General features: G+C 44.1%; 1 protein-coding gene across 1 annotated transcript in view; it reads right to left on the bottom strand.

Annotated features, from left to right (window-relative positions):
• Window positions 1-379: 379 nt before the first annotated feature.
• Window positions 380-13,891, bottom strand: part of PRCP (prolylcarboxypeptidase) — a 67,942-nt gene continuing 54,430 nt past the window's right edge. The window contains exons 8-9 of the mRNA XM_029602214.1: window positions 9,690-9,877; window positions 380-3,657 (exon numbers count right to left, since the gene is read on the bottom strand). Of these exons, the coding sequence (XP_029458074.1) occupies window positions 3,453-3,657; window positions 9,690-9,877 (393 nt within the window). The 3' untranslated portion in view covers window positions 380-3,452. The remainder of the gene's footprint in view (window positions 3,658-9,689; window positions 9,878-13,891) is intronic.

Below are 13,891 nucleotides of genomic sequence, written 5' to 3' on the forward strand. Positions count from 1 at the left end.
CAAAAGTACACTGGATTTTATAAGATACGCGAGTAGCCGCACGTATCTTATAAAATCCGGGGGTCGGCGCGCGTAAGGGGGTGCACATTTGTGCAACCTGCGCGTGCCGAGCCCTGCGCGCGCTGCCCGTTCCCTCCGAGGCCCTCCGAGGCGCGCTGCCCGTTCCCTCCGAGGCCCTCCGAGGCCGCTCTGAAATCGGAGCGGCCTCGGAGGGAACTTTCCTTCCACCCCCCCGCACCTTCCCCTACCTAGCCCACCCCCCCAGCCCTATCTAGACCCCCCCCCTACCTTTATCTGAAAAGTTACTACTGCCTCTGGGCAGCAGTAACTTACGCGCGCCGGCGCAGCAGGCCCAGACACAGGCCGCTGTGTTGGGGCACTCGGCCACGCCCCCGGCCTGCCCACACGCCCCCTGGACATGCCCCTGATCCAAATCTGCGCCCCCTGGCTACGCCCCGACCGCCCCTTTTTGCAAGCCCCGGAACTTGTGCGCGTCCCGGGGCTTGCGCGCGCCGCCGAGCCTATGCAAAATAGGCTCGGCGCGCGCGGGGGGGGGGTTTTTTTAAAATGGTTATGTGCGTACCTTATGCGCGTAACCCTTTTAAAATCCGGCCCACGGTGTATGTCGGTATATTAAAATTGTTAAAAAAATAAACAAACTTATCCGCATTGCAGGTTGCTGGAGATGGACTTCACGCTTTTTTCCCCCTCCCCAGAGCCGTAGAATGAGAAAATAAGCCTTAGTAAATCAGAGCCAAATGAGCTTTAATTCTTTCTTCCTGTAAACTATAGCACAAGAAGGTAGAGAACCTGTTTTAGTTTGCCCTCTTATTTAGATACAAATACTTTTTTTTTTTTTACTGTGCTTCTTCAAACACATTACAAGCTCCCCTTGTGCTTCCTAACCGGGGAAAATGGAGAGCTGGGAGGAGGTGTTGAGACCCGACGAGTCTAAAAGCACCTTTTCATAGGCTGCAGATACTTAGGGGCAGATGCAATAAACAAATTCGGGGGTCGCTTGTGCAACCTTAGCGCCTCCTTGCTAACGTGACCCCGCGGTTACTGGCGGTCTGCCGGTTACGAACACCGACGCAGAGCATATTGGCGTCGGTCTTCAATGCGGCCGGCTGAGGTTTTTTTTTTTCTTTTTTAACTTTTAAAAAAGTACAGAAAAGCAGTTTTTTCTGCTTTTCTGTACTTTATTTCCAATACGCTCAGCTATTAACACCTGCTCCAGGCATCTGAGATGCACATTTATTTTTTTTGCATGCGGAGTGAACGAGTAATAGCCTCATTCACGTGCATTTGCACATGACGAGCGCTCTCTCAGTCACTCCACGGACATGCGTTAAATAGGCGCTAATCCCCCTATTGCATTAGGGGTGGATTAGTGCCTATTTCACCTGCGTCTGACTGCGGATTATACAGTGCGCTCGGCTGTATTGCATTGGCAACCTTAGATCACGTGCGCGAGGGAGAGGGTGATGGGGAGGTAGAGAAGGTCAGACTAGCACAGAACAGAGGGTTAATGGGAAGTGTAAGACAACTCAAGGGTAAATTAAAAAAAAAAAAAAAAGAGCTACTATAAAACAAGTACAAAGATATGCACAATGGCACAAAGTGGGCCATTAAATTAACATTCACAACCCACAGCAGTTTTAGTTTGCTTCAGCTTTTACTATAAATGATGCAGAAACATTGAAATTGAAAAAAAGAAGTCAGTGACAAAAAGAGCAATAATTTTACAGTGAAAATTAGCACTTCTACAGCATTCCCAATGCAATATGCAATGTAACAAAGCAGCCAGACATTCAGGCTGGAGTTATCCAAAAAGGTTTCGAGGTCCTCAGAGCTGACTGCTCTGCTCAAACTGCCACAAGGGTTATGCAGACATGAATTTGGCTTGTCGGCTTCCTTTGGCGTCATCTACAAAACCACACAGAAATCTCCTCTCATGCCGGCCTAGGAGCTTAGCAGAACAGAACTCTGCCCCAAAGCTGTTCAGCACCGTCACTGCCTGCCAAGTGGTGCGCAGTACATCAAGCGAAGAGCTTAAAATCCCACAATACACAAAGCGCATCAATACACAAAAAAAAAAAAAAAAAATAGCAAAAGCCAAGTTTTGTAGATCCTGCTGCAGGAAAAAAAAATAAAAAAAAATCAGCCAACACATTTTCAGGAAGATCCCATGGACAGCTCTCAAAAGTACAAGTTTATTTTTCCAATATTTGTGAAAAAGAACAAACTAAAAGCATAAAAAAAAATAAAAACCACCACCCGATTCCTTGGACAACTTTATCCTGCAGATGTCCTAGATCTGAAGAAAGCAGAGGGTGCCGAAAGGACGACGATGAAAAACAGAAAAAGGGGCATCGCTTTACCAACAGGCAGCCAGGGAGAGAAGTAGCAAATCGGAGGAAGACCTGGGGGTCCAGCCTCACCAGCTCCGTCAGCGCAGAATTCAACAAACAATAGGAATTTGGTTAACAAGCTCGAAACCAAGAGAAATATAAACCTGTGCATTCTCAACTTATTTAATCTCAGGTCAAAATGACTACATTTGTGCAGACTACTACAATCTCACCAAATCCGGTGGGAAAGGAAAAAAATGTATTTAACCTGCAAAAAGCTTTTATTTTTTATTTAAAACATCCAAAACCACCAAATAAAATAAAATTATCCTTGCAATACTATTAGGCAGCAATTGAACTGTTCCAGTTTAGCTTCCTTCTAGGGAACATAAATCATCTACTGACCACTATTTAAAATGGATCAGGAGCTGGCAGAGTGAAGCTTGGGTGGAAGCCAATGCCAGCGCTGGAGTTTTATTTTAGGAGGAGTAAAAATGATCTTGCAGGACCAGGAGAGATGATGCAAGCAGTACAGAAGATACAGGAGCAGACTTCAAAAAGATTAGGGGAAAAAAAAAGGACTTGTAAAAAAAAAGTCTGAGTCTGTGATCAACATATCTATCTTCCCTCCCTACCATGGGGAGAGTGCTGGGAAGGATGCAGGTGGCCGTTTAATAAAAGAACAAAAGTTTTCCACCAGATCTAATAGAACAGAAAAATAGTAAATATTGCAGCTGTGACGATGTGGACAGCTGTGCCACAAACAGAACCTGAGAAATGGTCAAAATTGGACATTTAAAAAAAAAAAAAAAAAGTTCTACCAAATTGTACCAACATTTGCAATGAGTTATGCATCCCCAGAGGCAGGCATGTGAAATAGAAAACGAGATCCCAATCGCTCACTGTAATGAGATCTTTCTATCCATTTTAAGACCTCTTGCAACTGTTAAACAAAAAACACCACAACTTGCTCCTCCTACCTCTCCCCGAAGCACTTTGGTTTGTATGGACTCAGGACTATATTCAGGATATGCCTGGAGCCCAACAGCGGGAAAAAAAAACACTAGACACAGTCACCTGACCCTATCCATAGCAGCACTTTTAATGACCAGCTCTGGACTTTCCTATCCAGTCCTTCATGTATTGGACTTCCAAGCGTCTGGCTCGCTGTACGGAAGGCGGATCCCGAGCATTGCTGTAGCGCAGATCCAAATGATGAGCCCCTTCAGGAATCTTCACTGCAACCAAGGTGTCCGAGATGTTACAGCTCACCCCACCCGAGGACCACGGATCCAGATCACCATTGCTAGAATGAAAAAAAACAAATGAAGCCCGTCAGTCGTGCTCCAGAGGCAATCTTATCTGTACAAGAAGCTGCGAGACTGATGAACAGGGATCAGCAGGATGAGCAGTTAATCGATTTCTACCGCCAAGTCCTCCGGAAAGTCATTTATTTAACACAAGAGAATTGCTTTCCATTTTCAAAACCATTCTTTTAAAAAACTCTGAGAAAGAAGAATGACAATAAATTTTTCTGAATGATTTTTACAAGATATACTTCCTCCATTATTTGAGCTTATGGATAATGAAAGACACAAGAAGGGGACACCATTCAAAGCCTAAGTTCATTCATAAAACTGTAAAACCAGTGTACATACAAATACATCTATCCCAGGCTGTAAGTTATTACACATGCTCAGGTTGGGTGCTTGGCCATCTGAGTTTGATGTTTATGTTTACATCGGTTTTGAACCTGCATTTTCTTTCTAAGGGGATATGGATTTTGACTGGTGTCAGATTTTGACCAATACCAAAATATGGCATCCCCTACTTATTTACAATGGAGAGTCTTATTTCTTAAAGAAAATTCCCCACATGGATTGTGTAGTTTTGTGTATTATATACATATGAGAACTCTGTACAAGGTCACTCTTGGATTGGATCAATTTTTGGTCACTGCTTGTGCACTGCAATCAAACGTTAAAATTTTGCCAAAACAAATCACCAGCGACAGATTCCTGGAAAATAAGTTCTGAGGTTTTCTTGGCTCAGTCATTCCTCCTTTTTTTCTTTTCGACTTAATGGAATCAGGGCTGGAATTTTAGCACGAGGAACCTTCTTGGATTTTCCCTACCCTCCCCACTGTTCTTAGGTTTGGTCATTGCAGCAATGGTCCGGAGGTAGAGAGCCAAGCGTTGGGGGCTCCTCCTGGAACCCTGTAGCATGGGTTCAAAAACTGGCCACCAGGTGTCACTCTTACGGAAAGGGTGGTGGATGCCTGGAATGCCCTTCCGGAGGAAGTGGTGAAGACAAAAACTGTGAAAGATTTCAAAGGGGCATAGGATAAACACTGTCGATCCCTAAAGGCTAGAGCAGGGGTCGGGAATCCATGGCTCGCGAGCCAGATATGGCTCTTTTGATGGCTGCATCTGGCTCGCAGACAAATCTAAATCAGTGTGTCGCCACACTTTCCAGTCCCCCGCTGACCCAGCTGCTCCCCGGTCCTCCTCTGCCCGGGCTTAAAATGCTGTCAGCCCGGGCGGAACGCTGCAGAATAGCTGAAGTCGGCAGCACCGGCGTGCTTTCTTCCCGCCCCCCCCCCAGCCCGGAAGAGGAAGTGGCAGAATAGCTGGAGTCGGCGGCACCGGCACGCTCTCTTCTTCCCGCCCCCTGCGGCTTGAAAGAGGAAGTGGTGAGCATCGGGTGCGTGCGTGGGAAGAAGAGACCACGCTAGTGTGGTCAGCGTCGGTCCGACGAAAAGAAGACTGTGCAGCGCAGCTCGGAGGAAAATAAAGAAGAGCTTCAACCGCGGCCGATGGGACTCCTCCTCCGTGAGGGCTAAAAATGAAGGAGGTTAGCGTTGGGAGGAGGCTGCTGCTGCCGCGAGTTCCCGGGGTAGGGGACAGAGAGAGTGAATGAGCGAGAGAGCAAGCATGTGTGTTTGAGATCCTGTGTGTGTGAGTGAGAGATTGCATGTATGTGAATGATTGAGAGCCTGCCTGTGAGAGAGAGAGCATGAATGTAAGTTTACCATTGGGAACCTGTATGTGTAAGTTTGTGATTGAAAACCTGTTTGTGTGAAAGAGTATGTGTGTATGATTGAGATCCTTTGTGTGTGAGAGAGATCATGTGTATGTATGATTAAGAGCCTGTGTGTATAAGTAAGAGAGAGCATGTGTGTCTGTGTGTGATTGAGAGCCTGTGTGTAAATGAGAGAAAGAGAGGACATGTTTGTAAGCATGTGAATGAGAGTCTGTGTGTGAGAGAAAAAGACAGCATGTATGTGTGTGATTGAAAGCCTTTGTGTGTAAGCGTGAAAAGATAGACAGCATGTGTGTAAATGTGTAATTAAGAGCCTATATAAGTGAGAGAGAAAAAAGGTGTATATGTGTGTGACTGAGAGCATGTGTGTATAGGTGTGTCATTGAGAGCCAGTGTGAGAGAGAGCGCTGGTATGTGACTGAGAGGAGAAATTTCCAAGCAAACCACCCCTCCTCCTGCTAATTCAGAACAATCTCAGGACACCTGGATTTCAAACGTTCCCAGGTATGCAGAGCAAAAAATTTTTTGTATCATTATTTTTCATTACTGGGTCGTTGTGTCTGCTATTTTGAAATATTTTGTTGGTATCTGGAAATTTTTTATATGAGTTTTTAATTATTGGATATTCCACTCATCAGCTGTTTCGAAATATGTTCTTTTTGTTAGTACAGTTTTACTGCTGATGATTTTATATTTCTTGATTTGTTTTATAAGGATGGGTGATGTTTCTTTTTTCCTTTGTTACACTGCATACAGAGACTCTGGCTTGTTGCAGTTTCCAATTCAGTTTTTTCTGCATGCTTCTTGTTATGCGTTTTGGTCTCTTTATTCTATGTTAGGTGAGGGTCAGCACATGTGATTCAGGTGAGGTTTTCTGCTGGCGTGTTGTTTCTGTGTAGGACTCTATAGCAGCCTGACTTGGTCCGTTTTCCTAATAGGAGATGTATTGGTGTCTTAAGGCCTGGTGCAATATTTTCAGAGACTTATTGTACTTTAAAAGTGTGATCTTACATAAAATGCACACATTTACTTGTATTTAGTTTTAAACATTGTATGGCTCTCATGGAATTACATTTTAAAATATGTGGCGTTCATGGCTCTCAGCCAAAAAGGCTCCTGACCCCTGGGGCTAGAGGATAGAAATGAAGAAATGAGTGCATGGGGGTAGCCTGCTAGTCTGGCGGTTACTACCCTTAACCAATGAGTCTTCATATTGTTGATGCAATGCAATCACTGCTCTCTGCTTCAATGGTTGGAGGAAAAGGGGGATTAGATTCAGACAGCAAGCAACAAGGATACTGAATGTGGCAGTCTGGGGAAAACAAGCAAGCATAGGGGTAACTTGCTGATGCAGCTGTTATTACCCTTAACCAATAAGCCTGAAACTCTTGATGCAACTCTCTGCTTCTACAGCAAAAGGTAACGGGGACTTGGACTCAACAGCAAGCAACAAGGGCCCTGACTTTGATGGTCTGGGAAACTGATAAGTATGGGGGTGACCTGTACGGCACGGCAGAAACTTCCATGAGCTTGCTGGGCAGACTGGATGGACCACTGGTCCTTTTCTGCCGTCATTTCTATATTCTCTCTCTCCTCCTAGGGACTGTGAATGCTGTCTAAGCCTCATTCCTAGCCCTAGCCATCCTGGCATGTGACAAGCCAGATTTGGGAAGTGAGGATGTAGGAGGAGGAAGGTGGTTGGTCAAAATGGACTTGGGAAATATGAAAGAGAATTTGATTTTTTTGTCTTTTTAAATTAAAATGTTCATTTGCCTGATTCCCAAACAGTAAACAGCAGGTTGTATAGGACCACTTATGACAAAAATCCCAGCAGTACCGAGAATCAACTTTTTTTTTTTTATGCCAAATGAATTATCAAAAATAAAGAATTTCTTTTTAGAAATCCAGTTTTAATTTTGAGATCAGCATTCCGAGCATCGTGAGCTTAAATAAAGCCAGGCCCAGTAGTGTCACGTGAAAACAAGTAAATTAAGAAGAGAAAACATACAGCTGAAGAGTGGCAAACCATTAAGAGGTGCAAAAAAAGGGCAACTACACAAGAAATGAGACTAAAGGTTAAAAAAAAAAAAAAAGGAAAGAAAACATGATATGTTAAATTAGCAGACCCTACTACTTATAACAGTTTGATTCGACCTTACATTTTCACCAGTGAGAATACCTGGAACAAGTCACAGAAAAGAAGCGGTCAAATCTTCTCTCCCCCTTCCATCACTGCATACGCTCTGCTCAAAACCACTATCCTGCCGGGCCAGGAACGGCAAGAACGTCATAGGAAAAAGGGCTCAGATCCGACTAATCCTCTAATTCAACTAACACACACACACACACATTTATTAACGTCCGTCTCCTGAACCCAGATGACCTGGACTTCTGTTTAACTATATTTGTTACTATTATTGGTTTATTGACGTAGTGCTACAAAACATACACGGCACTAGATTCACGCATGAGATGGTCCTTGACCCATGAAGCTTATGATCTAGTTAAGAGATATACAAAACGTAAGTGTTTAAATATAATCCCCATCTGGAAAAAAAAAATTCCAGACATAGAAAAAAGGTACAGAGAAGGGAGACAAAAAAAAACAACCGATAAAGGGGATGGAAATGCTCCCGTATGGAGAAAGGCTAAACAGGTTAGGGCTCTTTAGTTTGGAAAAGAGAAGACAAAGGGTACACGATTGATACGGATAAATAGAGAACGGTTATTTACCCTTTCAAACAATGCTAGGTCCAGGGGACACTCCATGAAACTAGCAACTGGCAGATTAAAAAAAAAAACAAAAAAACGAAGGAAATATTTTTTCCACTCTGTGCACAAATCAAGCCATGGAATCTTCTGCCAGAGGATGTGGTCAAAGCGACTCGCATAGTGGGGTTGAAAGAGGATTAGATAAATTCCAGAAGGAAAAGTCTATAGATTGTTATTAACTGGGAAAGCCAGTGCTTATCCCTGGGAGTGAGATACAAGAAACCGATCAGCTTGTGACCCGGACGAGCCAGCCATTGTCCGAGATAGGACGCTGGTCCGATCCAGCATGGCACTTCTTAAGAACTTATACCCCAAGTCTCAAAAGAGGGGTTGATGGTGGTCCCTGGCCTCCATTAAATCCCACCTATCGAACTGGATAAAGCTGCAAGAAATCAGGATTGTGTCCCCACTAACAATGGATTTCCTCTTTCCTGCAAGTCAGCATTCAAGGACTATAAGTTAAATGTACTGATTAGCCACAGATTTTCAACTCAAGATTAGACAAGAATCAAATCCTACTAAAAGCAGCAATCATAACTTAGTAATCTGAGCTCTCTGCGCCAGGCTGCAGGAATTGCTGTTTCCTTGACTATGGGTAGGCAGGTTTAAGATAATTTAAAAAGCTCATTAACAATAAAAAAACAAATAGTGATATGCAGGCAAATATTTAATGTATATTGACAATTGTAAACTGTTTTGACTGACTCTCGTTGTTAAAGCGGTATATAAACCCTTTTAAATAAATAAAATATTAAGAAAATTGGACTGCTAGGCAGAAGAAAAAACAAATCAGCAAAAATTGCTTTTCAAAATTAGGGTAGAGATCTGGCATGCTTTGATTATCTTTTGGTAAATCCACTGTGGTAGTGAAAGTATCTTTAGCGTCCGTGTAAATTATTTTAATGCAGTTGTTGTGAGGATTTAGTCTACCTCCATAAAGACAGACTGAGAAACTCCAGAAGGAAACCCTTAGCCACGCATCACTCCAGCACCTTCTGGGTCGGCCCGGTGGCAAGTTCTGTGCCAAATCGGCAACTCCCCGGCTCGATCCCCAAGTCTGGTCAGCTGGGGCTACTGCAGAGGTAGCATGCACAGCCCCTTTACAGAGAGGAAGTCATGGTCATTGCTTAAGGGCGACCCCTGCTGGCCAGATTCAGAGCCCATGAATTCAGGACTCTGGAAAGGAGCCCTAGGGCATGGTCCCACGGCCATGGACCATCACTGCAATGAGCAGATTCAGCATGGTGGAGCTGGGGATATGAAATAGGAGAAAAAAAAAAAAACCAACACACACTCAAGGCACCAGATCTCAGCTCGGCTTCTGGAATTAGCTGGGAGACAAAAAAAAACAAACAACTAGTGTCAAGCAAAAAATATTCAGCACCTTCAACCCCCTATGACAAGCAGCATTGGAAGAAGGCTCAGAGAAGAGACCAGCCTTACCCAGGAAATCAGCAGGGCTGCCACCGCTCTGCAGCCGGAGGCTCCCCTCCGGCATTCCCTCCTTTTTAACCAGTTGCTCACCTGAAGAGGATGTTGCTATGGGAGCTAATGTTCTTCCCACCATATATGGAGGTAATCCACGACGGCCGTGGCCTCACACCCCACTGCTTAAAGCAATCTTCAGAGTATGCCTCAAAGTCCCAGCGCTGAGGTTCAAACATGTCGTTCACGCCATCCGTACACATGGGCATCACCATTTCAGTGCAGGCCTGAAAAGGAAACACACACCAGAAGATACCACAAAAAAGTGTCAGTGGCTACAAGAACATACATAAGAACATGCCATACTGGGTCAGACCAAGGGTCCATCAAGCCCAGCATCCTATTTCCAACAGTGGCCAAACCAGGCCATAAGAGCCTGGCATTTACCCAAACATCAAGAAGATCCCATGCCACTGATGCAATTAATAGCAGTGGCTATTCCCTAAGTAAACTTGATTAATAGCAGGTAATGGACTTCTCCTCCAAGAACTTATCCAATCCTTTTTTAAACACAGCTATACTAACTGCACTAACCACATCCTCTGGCAACAAATTCCAGAGTTTAATTGCGCATTGAGTAAAAAAGAACTTTCTCCGATTAGTTTTAAATGTGCCACATACTAACTTCACGGAGTGCCCCCTAGTCTTTCTATTATCCGAAAGAGAAAATAACAGATTCACATCTACCCGTTCTAGACCTCTCATGATTTTAGACACCTCTATCATATCCCCCCTCAGCCGTCTCTTCTCCAAGCTGAAAAGTCCTAACCTCTTTAGTCTTTCCTCATAGGGGAGCTGAAGGGTGTTAAATCTGACATCTTCTAGTTCTCCCTTTTCCTTCAGTGGAGAAGTCATCCAATACTACATGAAGCAGTTTCAAAATGCACATGAAATCAGGTTTATGATCATTTGTCTGCAGTCCCCATTCAAAATAGATGGGAAATTTAACAAAAAAAAAAGTGCAATTCTAAAAACTTAGCAGGTTGCACAATTTATAATCGAAGCCTTGACGATGATAAAAACAAAAGAACTGCACAAATCAAGGGCAGTCAACAAGTAGCAAAAAGCTGTTCAAACAGGAACAGCAAGCAATAAAGTTTCTCTCGGTGCATTAGAACAGGAATGGGCAACTCCGATCCTCAAGCGCAAGACAGTTGGGTTTTTAGTATATCCACAATGAATGGAGACAGTGCATACAAATCTATTTTATGAATATGCACTGTGGATAGCTTGAAAGCTACAACCAGCTTGCAGCACTCGAGGGCCAGAGTTGCCTACCCCTGCATTAGACTGAATGTGTGTGTGTGGGGGGGGGGGGGGGGGGCAGTTAAGGTGCTTTGAAAATGTTTTCCTAGGATGCTGTCATAACTGCACTGTGAATTTACACTGTTTAGACTTATAGAATTATTTAAGATTACTGTCATGGCAAAATATGCTGAAATATTAGAATGTAGGCCAGAAGTCAAAAATGTATGTCAAGTTTAGTTTTAAGTTTTGTTCCTGCCTTCTGGGCTCGATTTACAAGAAATCACATGACTTACAAGAATCCCAACTCATTAATGTATGTGAGATAAAATTATAATACCATCATATTAACAGAAAATTGTGTTGAATATAATCTAGTTCATTGGTGTGTACATTATTTACACAATAGATTCAATCTCTGAGACTGCTTCTGAATTGCCTCTCATGGAACATTTCAAATACTCCATACTTTAAAGACCTCTCTTAAACTGCTGGTATAAAGTGTGTTTATTTTGGTTAGCACACAACAGGAGGGAGAGTTTTGAAGGACATTGCAGATTCCAAATCACCGACATCAAGGGATCCAAAGAAAGACTAGTAACAAATCACTGAATGCATCACTTGTATGTCACAGTTTTACACTAAGAATATACAGAATTTAACATTACACTAACACTACAATTAACAACCTGCTTTGAATTCAGAAAGCAAAATTACAAATCTATCTGCCTCGGTTTCGCTTCTGATTGTCCTAATGGTGCATCATCATGTGATCCACTTGCAAGGTAGTCCAGGAGTCATTTCTGGGCCTGACCCACCAGATGTGTCCGAGGCAGCGCTATCTATCATGTTTACAGACTGTGAGGATATCTCTCTCCTGCCTCTCACGCATTTAGACGTTTCATGACCCAAACCACAGGACAAAAAGATTCCTTCAGTGTAGGCTCGGATCACCTGTGATACTTCACTATCAGAGTGAAGCTTCTCAGCCTTTTGCCTCACTGGGACAGATAACCAGCCCTGCCAATTCAGAGCAGCGGAGTCCGCCTGCAATGGTACTAGAGAGATTTTTGGCGCATGTTTGGTGAAAAAGATGTACAGATCTAAGTGCCTTTGAAAAGATTTGATTTTTCAGTACAGGATTTAAAAAAAAAAAAATTAATAAATAAAAACCCTCACCTTCAGAAGTTATACATATATATTTTTAATTTCATTTTTAGGGGGGTTTCACTGCAGGGGATAGCACCTATCGTCGATGGTGCATCCATCTGTCTGCACGCATACTGAAAGTTGGAAACAGCTGAATGGATTACACTGAAATCTGGCATAGGAGATGGGTATTAAGTTGTGGGGGGAACTGAAATTTTGGTTCAAAACAGTGCAAAATTACAATTTCCTGACCACTTTGACTGTAGATTCCCTGTGCCAGCTTTCACGTGCTCTGAGGAAGGGAAACAAGCTTTCGTGTCAGGCTTCTAAGCAGGCACTTTTCAACTTGTTAATTGTTAGAATTGTTAATGCAAAAAAAAAAAAAAAAAAAAGAGGAGGGGCCAGACGGACAACATTGGAAGATAAAGTCCTCCTCCATTAATCCACAGATCAGACACTGCACAGCCAGCAATGGCACAAGTTTCCCCCCCCCTCAGTGCCTTGCACGTCCTCAACCCTGCTCAGGAAGGACCACCTGTAAGAGTGAGAGGGCAAGTCAGTCCCCATGCAACCTTTGGGTCCTTTGCTAAGTCTACCAACCAGGGAACTAATTAATGTCAAAACTTTAAGGCTCAAATTTTAGTGACGTGAACACGCCCACTGAGACCTGGACTCAGACCACCAACTCCAGGTTACCTGGGCCACTGACCAGTCTACAGATGGCAATGACGTTGGGTCACTATTGACCCGAACTGGATTTGGATCAGTGATCGGCAGAACCTATCAAGTCACCTAGTCTTAGAACATTTCTCACTGACAAAACCAAAGGACTCTCTCCATGCACAGGAGATGGCCACCTTACTCCCGAGGAGCAGGAGATGTCCTGCAAACCCTTATCTTGCACCAAGCAGCAGAATGCAAACCTCTGCCAGCCTACTTTGATTAAACTTCCCAAGTCAAATTATCCTGTAGTCCCATCCGTTCTTACAGAGAAAAAAAAAAATGGAGATTACAAATGCTACAGATTTTGAAATGCTTCAAAATAAAGATTCAAGGCAGGAAAGTTGCCGTCATGAAATGGAGCAGAGATACTCCTGTAAGACTTTACCAAGATCCAGTATTTTCTGCTCCTGCTAAGCAACCACTTATCTTTTTCTTATACAATACAGTACGGCTGCAACACAACTAACAGTAACGAGAGTAAGTCAGCAAAGCGATAACATTTACAATGTACGTACAAGGACACTTCCCTGAACTTGGTCCTCAGCAAGTCAGCGGTGTTAATCATGGGTCAGAGTCGGGGGGAGGACAAATCGCCGGAGAGTACAGTGGTCAGAGAAGCAGAAACTGGGGGGGCCAGAGCACCTATTTTATAGCATTCGGGCCACTGCCCCAAACTGGCAATGAGCCCAGCCCGGTTTCTATCGCCCCAACCATGGCAATGCGTTCAGTTTCTGTTACACAAACTGCCATCTGCCTCCCTTCCAGGCTGGGGGTTCAGCACCCTGCTTATCTGAATCACACAGCCTGCCAACTGCATGCTGTACTTCCCCTCAGAGACGGGCTGATACAGAAAGAAGCGCGGGAGAGCCGGCCAGCGCCCGCTCAGGCCAGTGTCCTGGGCACGCGATTCGGTATCGGCCAGCATGCAAATGAGGGCCCACGGTAAAAGGAGGCGCTAGGGACACTAGCGCGTCCCTAGCGCCTCCTTTCAGCGGGTTTGACAGCCGACGCTCAATTTTACCGGCGTCGGTTCTCGAACCCGCTGACAGCCACGGGTTCGGAAAACGGACGCTGGCTAAATTAAGCGTCCGTCTTCCAACCCGCAGGCCGATTTTTAATTTTTT

The sequence above is a fragment of the Rhinatrema bivittatum genome, chromosome 5 (assembly GCF_901001135.1).
Source record: "Rhinatrema bivittatum chromosome 5, aRhiBiv1.1, whole genome shotgun sequence".
Lineage (NCBI taxonomy): Eukaryota > Metazoa > Chordata > Amphibia > Gymnophiona > Rhinatrematidae > Rhinatrema > Rhinatrema bivittatum.